This window comes from Macrosteles quadrilineatus, unplaced genomic scaffold (genome assembly GCF_028750875.1).
Source record: "Macrosteles quadrilineatus isolate MER2022 unplaced genomic scaffold, UCM_ALF_1.0 Scaffold_3__2_contigs__length_128488019, whole genome shotgun sequence".
In the NCBI taxonomy this organism is placed as follows: Eukaryota; Metazoa; Arthropoda; class Insecta; order Hemiptera; family Cicadellidae; genus Macrosteles; species Macrosteles quadrilineatus.
In genome coordinates this window covers 28,086,665-28,102,321 of record NW_026542596.1, presented here as the reverse complement: position 1 = coordinate 28,102,321, position 15,657 = coordinate 28,086,665, and the positions used below count along the sequence as shown (strand labels likewise).

The window sequence follows — 15,657 nt, the reverse complement described above, 5'->3', positions numbered from 1 at the left end:
TTATTTTTTATGGCATTTAATATGATTAACGAACATTTTAGGTCTAGTAATGGTATGCTGATTAAAAATAGGGGAGGATTGGGACAATCAAAACGAATGTTTTAAGAACGAATAAGGAATGAAACATTTAAGTCTATTAATATGTCAAGGAACAACACCATAATTAAGTTTATATAATACTTTAATCAAATTAGTTTTCACTTGTCAGAGTTTTTAATTTTTAGATTTGATCAGTTATATATGAACTAAACTTAGGCCTAAGTAAAAAAGAATTCAGTAGGTAACTTAACACTTGTGTAACTAACAAAATGTGTTATACCTGGGATCAAGTAGTGTCGCACATGCATAAGTTCGATTTTCCTCCATGTCCATAAATCTTCTCTTCAATGAAGCTAATAAGTCATTTTTCAGACCTTGTAGTCCTGATCCCTGAGGTGCACGAGTTTCCAATACATGTTGAATTGTGTGTATCATTGGTATAATCTGAGAAGAATGAAGAAAATGTTTCATAGGCTACATTCAAACCATAATAAAAAAATATTTTTTACATCCATTTAATTAAAACATGGTCAACATTGAACTTTTCAGGTAGCCTACAGTAAATTTAAACCTAGCCTATTTTACTTATACGCTGAATTAAAAAAAGATGAAAACTTTATGTTTATCTATTATTTAGTCCCCAAATCCAACATCTTAGAAAAAAGTTGTTCCTCTGTTAATGTTATATGGTAGGCTATAACTACAAACAGTGTCTATAATAAAGAAACATGGACGATATTTAGCGAAATATTTTCAGGCCTACCAGTACTTACAGATGTGGTAAGTAAAATGCACAAGATATTTTTTTTACCCTGCCATCAATCTTTTTTTATCATAGGCCTAACTCATTTAAATTTAAAGCTACCGGTAGCTAGTCAGTTTAGGGATATAATATAGTAAAACTTAATTATTTCTTTGCAAATGGTAAAATGATTCAAACTCAAATAAGAAAGCCAATACTGTACCTATATTTTCTTGTTAATGAAGTTCTTTGTGTTAGCCCTATAAATCAAATTAAAAACAGAGACTAAGGGACATTTGTGGTCATGGTTAAGAAATGTTAGGTCTAGGTCAGGTTAGGTACCTTGACTTATCGTAGTTTTCAACAGAACACATTCATAAGTTGAGTGGATAGGTTTCATACTGATAGGCCTGCCTACTTGAGCTTTGAAAATGAAATAGGCCTAAGAATAAATTTACTTCTGATTAGTCCAACAATTAGGCCCTATTTATTTTTTGAAAATATTTAAGGTGGGTTAGTGTATAAAGGAAAAAGTGTAATATAACTTAGGCCTACCTCAGAAATTGTCGATGTTTCCTTACTAAGCTGCAAGGTTGCATTCTCAAAAATTTCCAAGATGTCGACTGCATACTCAATAGTTTTCCAATCTTCATTGGTAATTTCAGTGGACAGCTTAGTCTCAGGATTGCTCCCAACAAGAATTAGAGCTTGCTTCTGTTCATGCAAGCGTTTTAGCATGTAAAAAGTGCTATTCCATCTAGTTGGTTCGTCTTGAATGAGTTTGTGACTTGGGACACCTAACTGAGCCTGGTAACTTTTCAGTAACTTAGTGTTTTTCGCAGAATGCTTAAAGCTACCAACAATTTTCTTGCATTTGGTCACAACATTAGAAATCCTGGCATTGTTAAAGAAACCATCTTTGATCACTAATTGAAGTGTGTGTGCCACACAGGGGATTGCTGTGAACTCGGACAAATTCAGTGCACACGTAATATCGGGACCATTGTCCCTAACCACAGCAACTACCTTTTGCTTGATACTCCATTGATCCAAAACCTTTATTAAAAAGGTCAGTAAATTGGTTCCAGTATGGCTTACTTCTGGAAAAGGCACAACCTCTAAACACCTATGAAATCTGGCGTTGTTAGAAAAAAAATGGGCAGTAATGGCCATAAAATCTACTTGAGCGACATTTGTCCACATGTCGGTAGTAATAGCCACACTTTCTACCTCCATCATCTCGGCCTGCACTTTCTTCATTGTTTCTTCGTACATTTCAACAAGTATTTTATTAGTAAACGTTTTCCTCGTAGGAATTGTATATCTAGGTTCCAAGTAATTTAAAAGACGTCGAAAACCTTTGTTTTCCACCACAGATAAAGGTTGAATGTCTAAACAAATCATTTCTGCAACCAATTTATTTATGTGTAACGCTCTGCTGTCGGTTGTTTTGAATTTTTGCATCCTGTCAGCCATAGTTGGTAAGGTGATTTGCTTCGACCTTTTTAGTTTTATCCGTTTAGGATAACTAGGCCTAGCACCCCTGGGTGATGTTGTCGATGAGGACAGATTTTCTTCCATTTCCTGTAATGGATCAGGGTCATCTACATCTTCAATTGGTGAAAATTGTGACTGATGTAGGCCTAGGCCTAAAGGATCTCCATGTGTAGGTGTATCAACATCAAGCCTCAAAGGTGTGCTTGAAGATGGCCTACTCACAGTTAGTAATCCTACAAATGAACCCTCTGATTGGTCGGAATTAGAAGAAATAGGCCTACTTGTATCATCTTGGCATGTAGGCCTAGGCCTTACCTTATTTAGGTCATGTTCGATATCCAAAGTAACACTAAATTGAGACTGGCTTGAAGTACTACTAGGCATAGGTCTTATCTCTGAAGTCATAACTTGGCTGGAAGCACCACTAGTACAAGGCATAGGCATCATAGGCTTACCTGACTTCTGCAGAAATCCATCAAGAGTTTTAGCTTGACCAATACTCTCGTTTTTAGAGCTGGGCTCAGGAGCAAGATTAATTTTATGAGTTCTTAGGTGCTTCATCAAGTTTGAAGTGCTTTTAGAGTTTGTCATGCACCCGCCTCTTGAAATTAATTTTGAGCAAATATTGCACTTGGCAAACTTATTATTAACCTCGTCGATCTTGAAGTAAGACCAAACAACGGAAGACATCTTAATAGGTAGGTATAACCTCAACTCTGATCACCAAACACTGAAGGAGATTTAACATTGCACAATGCACACAGACCGGCTCCTCTACCCGTGCATACGCATACGCAACACAGAGAAAGGGACCTAGAATCATGGTGGAAGGAAAATACATAGGTGTGCTAATTCCCGTCATATTCTGACGTCACTCGGATTGCAAACAAAAGATCACTTGATTCTTGATTGTAACTGTCAAATTAGTATATTTGTTATTTGTTTTGATTTGGTTGTTATTGTTTTTATAATATTTTCAAAATGGTTGAATGTGTTCATTATAAAAACAATAACAACCAAACCAAAACTCTCTCTGTTTTAAGCTCTTTCCACCACCTATTGAATCTCACACAATTAAGAATGGCTTTACGATATGTTAACAGTCATAGATGAAATAAAAGTGTGTGAACAGTTTTTACAATAAAAAAATAAAAATTATATTGACTTTTATTTCATATTGATTGAGAGTAATGCTTGCCACTTACCTGTATGAACTATCCTCCCATTGCAATATTGCATTCCTTTTTTCTTTTTTCAATTTGCTGCAGACGGCTGCACATGACGTAACTTATTCTTTACCTGATACTTCGCATCAATTATGTAAAAGTCAAACAACAGTTTTAAAAAGATAATAAGGAAGGAGTAGGAGGTTGTGGTAAATAAATAGATCAATATTGTTATTTTATTTGTTCCTTCCTATTTGTTGAGTGCTGATGCATAGTCGATTCAATCAGCTGTCGGCGTCGGCTTTACGGCTTATCTTCAGCTGTTTGATCTGTTGACTTACGTAAATTGATTGAATAATTCATATGGAATTGCACAATACCTACACAAAAACAATTATAATTATAATAATATTTGCTCTTAAATTTTATATTCACTATTTAATATAAATGGTATTGAACAGTAGTAATTTAAAATGTAATGGTGATGCAAATTAATTAGAACGATCAGATCCAGGAACCGGGACCGAGGAATCGACATTTTGGCATCGACCCTCGGTTCCGGTTCCTTTGCTAAGAACCGGTGGAACCGAGAACCGACTTTTGGAACCGATACATCCCTAGTCAAAATTATCAGATTGGCTTACAAGTCGTGCTTTTTATTCAGTTGATGAGTTTTTGCAGAATGAAGATTTTTTAACGCTTAAATGTGAGGCCAAGCAGTCTTGATGATTCTTTGTTCTTGTTATGGTCTTTTCCCTGTTAATTTTAAAGTTTTTATTATTACTGATGCTTTATCCTTTTAACTTTATTTTAACATTTTCTGTAGAATATTTAATATTTTATTTAACATATGTAACAAAACATGTTGACCTTGTCTATTGTAATGTTTATATTACCAAACGACAATAAAGATTTATTATTATTATTATTATAAGGTGACGCTAGGAAAAGCTCGGCTCGAAAAAGCTCGAGCTCGAAAATATTTTAAAAAGCTCGGCTCGGCTCGGCTCGAGGTTGAAAATCACTATTCGCACACCCCTAGTGCCCGTTCTACGCTCGGGGATCTTATAGTAGTCAGTTGAAAACTTCTTATATTAAGAACAGCAGTTATTTGCATATTTGCAAATATGCTGGCAAAACTATTATATATAAACCTTCGCAAATTCAGTATCTGACAGTTCAAGCCAAAATAAATGCTTCGCAATTAAATGTCACCCGGATCGTGTTGGTCCATATGTTAAAACCAATGATTAAACTAAAAAATGCTTTATAGATCCATGAGGCATAGCCCTAAGGTAGGCATATAATTGAAAGTTACTTTCCACAATGGTTAAACTTATTTAAAGTACTACCTTGTAAGGAAGTTTTCCCTTTTGAAGAAGAAAAGTCCCTTTCACACTCCTACTAAGTATTTCTAGCTTTTTCCTTAGAGGGTTTTTTTCCTGGGTTAGTGACAACTCAGTGACTGCTACAAACTGATCTGGTTTATTATGCACTATTTACAATATTTACAAAAGTTTCTTTGAAACATAATGGCCTTGTAGTACAAAGGCAACTATCAATTTAGCGTCCAGTGCTCAACGTCGTACTGTCCCTTGTGATCCTCTGGAAAGCCGTCCCAACGGCGTACCTCCCAGAGAGCAACCTATCCTTGCTGTCACCTCTCGTCGGCTGTCTGGCTCCAACTGCCCAGCCTTCTAATAGTGGTGTAGACTCGGCGCAATGTGCAGCGCTGTCTCCTGCTGACACCTCTCGTCGGCTGTCTGGCTTCAACTGCCCAGCCTTCAAATAGTGGTGTAGCCTCACCACATGCAGCGCTGTCTCCTGCTGACCGCTCTCGTCGGCTGTCTGGCCTAAAACAGAATCTCCTATTATAACCCGTCCACTATTGCACGGAGTGGAAGGGGAAGATTCAAAGAATGGCTGGGGGCTCAACACGCCCGTCCAGCCAGTGCGGGCTCAACACGCCCGTGCACTAAGGTGCTGGGGCTCAACACGCCCATCTCGTACCGGGGAGAGGAAAAGTACTGGGGGCTCAGCACGCCCGTCCTGTACCGAAGAAAGGAAAAAGTACTGGGTGCTCAACACGCCCGTCCTGTACCGGAGGGAAAGGTAAAGAAGGAGCGCTGGGGGCTCAACACGCCCGTCCAGCCAGTGCGGGCTCAACACGCCCGTGCACTAAGGTGCTGGGGCTCAACACGCCCATCCCGTACCGGAGAGAGGGAAAAGTACTGGGGACTCAGCACGCCCGTCCTGTACCGGAGAAAGGAAAAAGTACTGGGGGCTCAACACGCTCGTCCTGCACTAGAGGGGGAAGGGAATAGTACTGGGGGCTCAAAACGCCCATCCAGCACCCAGGGAAGGGTCACTGGGGCCTCAACACGCCCATCCGGTGGGGTCGGGCCCGAAGGCCCAACTGACTTATCTGCTTAAGTGTCCTCCCTTATATACACGGATTTTACCCCCAAAGGGTGGGGGAAAGTACTCAGTACTGGGCCCTGGTACTGAGCTCCTTCCCCAGCACATTGTCCTGAGAGAATTTACCTGAGTGAAAAGTACTGGGGGAAAAGTGCTGAGGGAAAAGTGCTGAGTGAAAAGTGTTGAGGGAAAAGTACTGGGGAAAAACGGCACAATTCTATGTATAGCTTGATCACTTCGTTACAACCTGAACCTTACCATTTAATACTTTATTCCGGTTGACATTTTCATTATCAAAGGTGCTCTTGTCAATTCCGCGAAACACTGAGAAATAAGGACATTAATGCGTTACCAACAGACATACACACAAAAATACAGAATTTAATTAAGGAATTTGTTACGCTTTAAGCATTACAAAGTACATTTAAAATTAGTATTTGAAATCTTTGTTAATGTCATCAAATTTTATCATAACAATTTATATTTGCTTGGACCGAAGATTACAGGTCGTCGAAAAGGTTGTTATGAATAAATAGGTAGGCGTACGTACGTACCCATGGGCAATGGGCCTATTGGCTGTATGGTCCAGCGATTGCATCACACGGTGAGTAGAAACAGTGACACATTGGAAAAGCGAGTTTAACATCATCCGTAAACCTCTGTTACAATCACACTGCAGTTGTGATTTTTTTACAACCGCCATTGAAGCGCCGTCAATGAGTGGAAACATTGTTTGTAAGCTATTGGCGATGATCATTAAGTGTCCCAGCCCTATACAACACTGATTCAAGGTCTTCTTTCTGGTTATCAAAACTCAAGAACAATTTTATCCGCAAAGAATTTCTGGTTACTGGCCTGGATGATGCCTGGTTATTTAATTTTATTTACGGTTACACTATAATATTGCACTTGCGATTAATTAAATACGTTATGTAAGAAAAACGTTTTTAATCTCACTTGGTTGGGATTTGCTTTCAAAACGTGATCGGAAATGGTTGCGGTATATGTAAACATCATATGTAAACACATGACAGCTAGAAAAAATAATCTTGATCCAAACAGCTGTTTGTTATTTCATAGATGATTATGTGATAAAAGTTTAACGAAAATTTGACAAAAATCGCACAAAACTGCATTTTTGAATGTCTGTAATTTTATTTACAAAGTAGTGAGGCCATATTTTAATGGCTAAAGACACTCTCGCCAATCCAGTGAATACATTAAAATGGCTTGGATCTTGATAGGTACTCTCGTTTTCATGGAGAAGATAGCGTAAAATGCCATCTTGAGTGTTACAGACAGACAGACAGACAGACAGACGGACAGAAATAGACATAAGACTTGTTTCTGCTTCTTTAATGTATAAAACGTAAAATAACCTAAAAATATATAATTCTGAGCAATCTACAGACAAAACTCTAATTTTATTTATATAGATTTAAATATAATTAGTGGAAAGTAAATGAAGATACGTCTTATAATACTTAAATTAAAACATATATTTACGCTTATACTGTTACTCACAAGACGGTAAATATACAAAAGATGGTAAGTGGTGTCCAATCGAAATCGATCACCACTTACCATCTTTTGTATATTTACCGTCTTGTGAGTAACAGTATAAGCGTAAATATATGTTTTAAGTGTTATAAGACTTATCTTTACTTACTTTCTGTAAATTTAATAACACGTACAATGCTGATCAAGAAGTCATATAATTAGTTTAACGAGTACTTAGATTTGCTGCAACAGGGAACAGGGAGGGTAAAAGTGGTTTTTTTCTTATGTTCAGTAAGAAATAAATGCATTTTCCAAATTTCATCAAAATATGTTCATAAACAAGCAAACTACAACTGTTTACTTGTTCTCCATAAGAATAACATGGGAATTTTAAATGTACAATTTTTTTGAATTTTCTCCGTAACCATTAGGCGCATAATAACTCTTCAATATACTAAATTATATGTTTTTTAAGCTCTACAAAATGGTTCGGAAAGAAAGTGCTAATTTTTATGTTTTTTGGGTCAAAAATGGGAAAAACTAATTGTTATCCCATAAAACCCTCCGTTCCCATAGTTCGATCATGCTGGTTCGCAAACTCGTTTGAATAAATGTAGCTTTACACATTTATACCAAATTTCATCAAAACCGGATCATTTTTGCTTTAATTATCGTGCTAACGGACATATATAATATATATATGAATTTGAACGGATTGTGTTTTTGGCCTCTAGGGACCTCAAAACCAAAAAGTAAATCGGTCCTGGGTCTAGGTCTTACCATGAGTACTACGGTAATAGCTTATTCCCTATATGGGAAATTCGCTAAAACATAACAAGTAATAAAATAGTATACATTTTTTCTTCTTCTCTAACATACAGTCACACACACACATGCACCTTCTGCTGCATCTGGGCCTAATGCACGCCATTCTGCCAAGCCACGGCCATCCAGTCAAGGTAGGAAATATTCTTTCAGCGCCACCTTCATTCGGGATTTTGGTTTTCTATGGATTTGATGAGGAAGGTATGGAGTTCCATAGGCGGCATGCTGTTACTATAAACTATTCATTATAAACATTTGTTCTGTGATGAGGAATGAGATGCGTGGACGAGCCAAAGCGGGTATCCCTTGCACCTCTTTCATTCAAAAATTTAAATTCTTTGCAAGATAATTTGGATTTTGAAGATTGTTGGCAGATTTGAAAGTATTCATATTTTTCTGATGTCCTCTATATTCAAAATGGATTCAATAATGTAATCCTCTTTAGGGAATGAGGACCACTCCAAGTCACAGCTTACTGTTACAACACAGGCCTATGTTGCTGTTTTATTTTTATTTTTTTTCTAAATAATATGCTGTTTTCTAATAATCATTCTGTCTACTAATCTGTCATCTGTCGTTGCAGGCAAAGTCATTTGGTCGAGGTCGTGGCAGAGGCAGAGGTCGAGGACTGGGCAGAAGTCGCGGCAGAGGGCTTGGTCGAGGGTTTGGCCGTTCAGTCAACATCACTTCTGCGCTGCTGCCTAGAAGAGGCCGACCTGGCCGTCCTCCCAAGATTTGTAAGTGAAATTTTCTTTAAGAATAATTTTAGGTACTTCTCCAATATAGAGAGGCCAAAACTAGTACAGCTCGCTGTAGCAGTTGTGCTTGGTTAGTTTTTAATTTTTTTTTTACTGCTTCTTAATCAGTAATCCTTAGTCCTATAAAATTCAGTTTGAACATTGATATTAACTCCCATCACCAAATGCCCTCAAGATCCATTTTTGACAATTTAACATTAGAATAAAGAAAAAATGGATAATGATAGCCAATTGATTAACCTTTGACTGCTGCGCCCTTGACTACATCTTGAGTGCACTTTGAAGGCTGTGCGGGAGCTCTAGAAGCTTTAGGTGATGCTGGGTAAGTAATGTCTGTATATTGTAACCCCCTATGGCATGCCATACTGTGGTGGCCTCCCCTAAGGGGAAAATACCCAAGTTCAGTCATTTTAATTCAAACAATTGAGCTAAATGTTGAAACCTCAGTGCAACAACGGTGTGTTTAACGTAGTATTTCCTCTTCCTGTGTGAGTGACTACAACGTTGGTTGTCACAGGTGTCACCAGCACTGAGGGAGAGATGCAGCTCATCAGCAATGCTCCAGTTCAGAGACTCAGGAAGGTCAACAACTTCTCTATGGCAGCCAAACTACGCTGGCAGAAGCGACACGCCAAACTACTGCAGGAGAAACAACAAGCTGCCACTGCAGTCAACAAGTATGTACAACTCGTGTCTTCTGTTTTTTTTATTATTACACTTACCCGCTTTGTGTTTGCTGGTTACCATTTACTTGGGTTCAACTTAATTAGATGATAGACTATTGTGTGTTATAAACATCAGAGTCATAAACTTCAGTCATCTTTTGATGAAAGTCAACATCGGATATGTCTCTTGTAATAAAAAAACTTATCACTAACCTAATCTTGCACACGGCAAGAGATTCGATAGTTAAAAACTCACAGTGAAACTTACATGTATAGAGTACTTACAGCTACAGAGCTGCAAATTGTGAAATTCTGTTCACAAACGATACCAGTAAGTGGCAAGGAGCTTCTTTGCGGCGTACAAGCAAACTAAGATTTATACGCAAAAACGGCCCTTACTTTAAAAACAGCCCTCGTATTAAAAATATTGTATACTAGCTGTGTGCCCGTTCTACGCACAGGGATCTTGTATAGTCAATGATCTTATCCTAGTCAGTTGAAACCTTCTTATATTAAGAACAGCAGTTGGTTTCCATGTTTTCAGATATGCTAGCAAAACTATTAGGCTATATATAAACCTTCGCAAATACAGTATCTATCTGACAGTTTTATTTAAGCCAAAACAAATGCTTCGTAATCAAATGTCACCCGGATCGTGTTGGCCCATATGTTAAATCCAATGATTAAACTAAAAAATGTTTTATAGATCTATGAGGCATAGCCCTAAGGTAGGACTATAGTTGAAAGTTACTTTCCACAATGGTTAAAAGTATTTAAGGTACTACCTCAACCTCACAATTCAACACTTTATTCGGGTTGACATTTTCATTATCAAGGTGCTCTTGTCCTTTCCGTGAAACACTGAGAAATAAGGACATTAATGCGTTACCAACAGACATACACACAAAAATACAGAACCTAATTAGGGAATTTGCTACGCTTTAAGCATAACAAAGTACACATAAAATTAGCATTTGAAATCTTTGTTAATGTCTTTAAATTTTATCATACCAATTTATATTTGCTTGGACCGTAGATGACCCGAAATGCTGTCGAAATGACGGCTTACTATATGAAATGAAGTACTATAGACGATTTAACTATTGACTATATATATATATAGTCAATGGTAGCAACAGAAAGTGACACATTGGAAAAGCGAGCTTAGCATCATCCGTAAACCTCTGTTACAACCTCTGTTCACTGCAGTTGTGATTTTTCACTTTACACTTTACACAACCGCCATTGAAACGTCCTCAATGAGTGGAAACCTTGTTTCTTGTTTCTAAGCTATCGGCGACGATCATTAATAAATTAAAGTTTCCCAGCCGTATACAACACTGATTCGAGGTCTTCATTCTGGTTATCAAAACTCAAGAACAATTTTATACACAAAGAATCTCTGGTTCCTGACCTGGATGATGCCTAGTTATTTAATTTTATTTACGGTTACACTATATTATTGCACTTACGATTAATTAAACCTGTTATGTAAGAAAAACGTTTTTAATCTCATTTGGTTGGGAATTGCTTTCAAAACGTGATCGAAAATGGTTGCGGTATTTGTAAACAACATTTGTAAATATATCGGTGACAGCTAGTTAAAATAATCTTGATCCAAACATCTGTTTGTTATTTCATAGATGTGATAAAAATTGGACAAAACTTGTCAAAAATCGCACAAAACTTCATTTTTGAATGTCCGTAATTTTATTTACAAAGTAGTGAGGCCATATTTTAATTTCTAAAGACACTCTCGCCAATCCAGTGAATACATTAAAATGACTTGGATCTTGATAGGTAATCTCGTTTTCCTGGATAAGATAGCGTTAAATGCCATCTTGAGTGTTACAGACAGACAGAAAGACAGACAGAAATAGAGATAGGACTCGTTTCTGATTTTTAATTTTTTTTTTACGTAAAAATAACCTAAAAATATATAATTCTGAGCAATGTACAGACAAAACTCTAATTTTATTTATACAGGGTGAATTTTAAATGAGTTCCCCCCTACTTTTTTCTACATTTCTTAAGATATCATCTCCGGACCACGTCAAATCATTGTTGAGTAGTAAGTACTTCATTTTGACTGGGTATCCATTTTTGGCCGCCATCTTGGATCCGCCATATTGGATACAAAGTTTTTTTTTCAAATGTAAAGGTAGGGTTGTGACCCATTATTTCAAACTAGAATTTTACGGTGATAACAATGCCGCAATCAGTTTTAAAAAATCTTGATCCGTTCTAAAGTTATGAGGAATTTTTATAACTTTATTTTTAGCCCATTTTAACATTGTGCATTAACAAACTAAGACCATAATCTCAAAATAGTGCTAGATAAAGATAATTATACACCACCATTCATTGTCGACATATTTTCACTTGGTTATGACGGATGTAGTTTTTTCAGCCGCCATCTTGGATCCGCCATTTGAAATGTGATCAATTAATTTAAATATGAAGGTGGTGTTGTGACCCATCATTTTGATCTAATTTTTTATGCTGAACCCAATGCCGCAATCCGTTTTTCATTTGCATCTTTGGATTTTGAAATATTGAAATTTTAAATAAGAGTATTTTAATATTTCATCAAGAAAGCTTGATACCCAAAAACGGATTGCGGCATTGAGTTCAGTATAAAAAAGTAGTTCAAAATGATGGGTCACAACACCACCTTCATATTTAAATAAATTGATCACATTTTCAAATGGCGGATCCAAGATGGCGGCTGAAAAAACTACATCCGTCATAACCAAGTGAAAATATGTCGACAATGAATGGTGGTGTATAATTATCTTTATCTAGCACTATTTTGAGATTATGGTCTTAGTTTGTTAATGCACAATGTTAAAATGGGCTAAAAATAAAGTTATAAAAATTCCTCATAACTTTAGAACGGATCAAGATTTTTAAAAACTGATTGCGGCATTGTTATCACCGTAAAATTCTAGTTTGAAATAATGGGTCACAACCCTACCTTTACATTTGAAAAAAAAACTTTGTATCCAATATGGCGGATCCAAGATGGCGGCCAAAAATGTATACCTAGCAAAAATGAAGTACTTACTACTCAACAATGATCTGACGTGGTCCGGAGATGATATCTAAATAAATGTAGAAAAAAGTAGGGGGGGAACTCATTTAAAATTCACCCTGTATAGATATCAAGAGTTCTGTTCATCCAACAACCGTCTTTACAACAAACACACATATTTTTTTATATGATGATGTTTTCTTAAGTGTTTGATTTTTCCACTACAAAGGGATTTTCTTAAATGTAAAAAAATTTACAATTTGTGCCCGGGACCCCATGTCATTTATTGAAGACCAATGAAGGGCAGCTGGATCCAATTTCAAACCGTCAAAAAGCTATTGCATTTTATCTCAAAATTCTACCCTAAAGCTCAACAACAATTTCAATCATTCCGATTCTCAATATTTTTGTTTCATTTTGTTCAAAACGGCTGATAGTTGTTTGACCATGGATGAATATTTTTTTGTAAAATATATATTAAATTTTGACTTCATCTAAAATATATGTAGCCTACTGTAGATATTGTAATTTTTGAGAGAGGTTTGTATGTATTGTGTGTGGTACAGACCTGTTGAGAGTCTGGAGGGGATGCCATGTTTGTCGCCAGAGGTACACTCAGCTCCACCAGTAGCACCTCCACTGTCTCCACCCGCCTTGCTCTCCTCAGCCGTGCTGCCCAAGAAACGGGGACGTGGTCGACCACGCAAACTGCCTTCACCTACTCCACAGGTACTATCTCCCTCCACTAATGCCATTTTCACAATTTAAAAATTATAATCTTTACTAGTAGGTCAAAAGTTTGTTTGGTATGAACATTTTTTATTCACAGTATCCAATATATCTATTACTCAAAAGTTGTTATTTTAATTTAGTTTTGTAGGAAAAAGTACTTGGCAAGTAATTGAGAATACATTTAATTAAAAGGAATGGATACAAACTAACTTACTCAAGAAATAAGTTTCAGGCATTTGACAGCTCAGAAAAAATCACATCTCATATTCAATCAAAATCAAATAAATCACCCTTGTACTGTAAACGCACAGTGTACTATACTATTAAACACCTACGGTAATAGTTTTTTTTTCACTTTGAATAGTCTGTCATAAGATAAAGATTCTATAAGTGTTGTTTATTATTTTATTTTAAACCAACAGAGTAACGCAAAGTAGCTACAGTGTAAATTCTTATTTACTACAGTTTTTAATTTGTCTGTGTGTTTACAGAAAATGGAAGAAGATTCAAGAGAGGTTAAAAATTTGAACGTTGAACCAGTTGAAACAGTCAACAATTCTAGTCCGGAGACGTCAGAGGAGATTGCAGATGTTGCGAAGAAGGAGTTTGAAAGCAAAGAAATGTATGAATCTCCGATTGCCAGGGAAGAAAAGAGTGAAGAGGATCAAAGTGATGAACCAGCCTCAACAAAAGAAAAGGAAGAAGAACCTGAAAAAATGGAGGTTTGTGAGGAATCTGATAAGGAAGATTCATCTCCAGTTGAGAGTCAACCTTCACCAAAGCAGGACTCTCCTTCTGAACGACCTGCCTCTCCTGTCGCTCAAACACCTCCTCCACCTGAACTGAAGGAGGACAGTCGTCCACCATCACCCCTACTGCAGCCGGTTAGTACATTCTCTTATGGATAGACATACATGAATTTTCAGTGAAAAAATATTTATTTTCAATCATATTTTAGAAGAACCTGTATTGCTGGAAATGTCAGTGAGCTGCTTCACTTGCCTATTTCATAATTTTACTTGCAAAATCATATTGTTAAGTATGTTACCTATTTTATAATATTGACTCGCCTTTGGCTCGGCACCACTCCCCTTTTTATTTGAGGCACCAAGGGAAAGTGCCTCGGGAAACAGGATGTTTTCAAAAAATGTTTTCTGTGTTAACAACGAATGATAGCTTGGCAGTTGCAAATTTCATATAGGAGTTTTTGATTTATCGGGGCATCAAACAGGCCTTTACATGTTAAGAGTCCCGATGTAAATTTGATGCTCTAATGGAATACTTAAATTCTCTAATGCATTAATTGTAAAACTTTTTTAGTTTAACTAATATAACAATAATGATACAATCTCAGGGGTTAAGGGAGTAACAATAATTTAGATAGTCTTAGGCCGGGGCCACACGTGGCGGATCATCCGCGCGGCTTATGATCGTACGATCATAAGCCGCGCGACGATGTCCCGGCCACACGGGGCGGATGAACCGCTTCCGGTTGAGGTTTCCCAGCCTACGTACTGAGATTCTAACATGATTTTATTCACTCGTTCTCGTTGTAGTCATGGAAGAAACACATATGTTAGTTTGTGCATTAGAAGCGTGTGGTGAGCTAGAGCCTAAAGCAAACCGAAATCATTGGGTCCATCATTTCATAACCGATAAACCATTTGTGTTCCAAACCTTGTACGAGCACATGCGAAACCATAGTTCGGAGTTTTTTTTGTTACTATCGCATGTAGATAGCATCGTTTTAGACGAGCTACTTCAATTGCTTTGACCGCATATAACTAAGGAAGATATACTGATGAGAAATGTACAACATGTATCAAACATTTTACACCTAGAAACCGAAATGCACAAGCACAAACTAAAAAAATACCACTACAAATGATTGAAAATGAGCTCCAACCGCGCGGACAATCCGTATCGTGTGGCCACTCTCATAAGACTACGTGTGTCATCCCCTCCAACGCGGCTTATGATCGCGCGGACAATCCGCGACATGGCGCGGACAATCCGCCCAGGCGGCTTAGGATCGCCCCGTGTGGCCACTCTCATTTGATTCAATGTGTTGTCGGACCACGCGGATCATCCGCGTGGTCCGTCCGCGCGGATGATCCGCGTCGTGTGGCCCCGGCCTTAGGCCCCCTGCTGAGGGAGGGGGTTAATATCATTGGTACGAAGAAAAATGGGCCTCCTTTGGGGGGCTGACCTCGCTGCAATAAAATTTTTAAATATCTTGAACGTCTATGAACAGTTTAACATCAATTTCCTAAAGAGGGAA

The 15,657-nt window shown here is 37.4% G+C and overlaps 2 protein-coding genes across 4 annotated transcripts in view; one reads left to right on the top strand and one right to left on the bottom strand.

Annotated features, from left to right (window-relative positions):
- Window positions 1-15,657, top strand: part of LOC128990800 (histone acetyltransferase KAT6A) — an 84,314-nt gene that overhangs the window by 62,733 nt on the left and 5,924 nt on the right. For all 3 annotated transcript variants that reach the window (XM_054413384.1, XM_054413382.1, XM_054413383.1), the window contains 4 exons: window positions 8,771-8,924; window positions 9,463-9,622; window positions 13,211-13,373; window positions 13,868-14,260. In XM_054413384.1, coding sequence (XP_054269359.1) covers window positions 8,771-8,924; window positions 9,463-9,622; window positions 13,211-13,373; window positions 13,868-14,260 — 870 coding nt within the window. The remainder of the gene's footprint in view (window positions 1-8,770; window positions 8,925-9,462; window positions 9,623-13,210; window positions 13,374-13,867; window positions 14,261-15,657) is intronic.
- Window positions 242-2,103, bottom strand: LOC128990801 (zinc finger BED domain-containing protein 4-like). The gene is made up of 2 exons (XM_054413385.1): window positions 1,337-2,103; window positions 242-483 (listed from the first exon to the last, which is right to left on the bottom strand). Exons 1-2 carry the CDS (start codon window positions 2,054-2,056, stop codon window positions 301-303), a joined length of 903 nt encoding a protein of 300 aa, XP_054269360.1. The 5' UTR covers window positions 2,057-2,103; the 3' UTR covers window positions 242-300.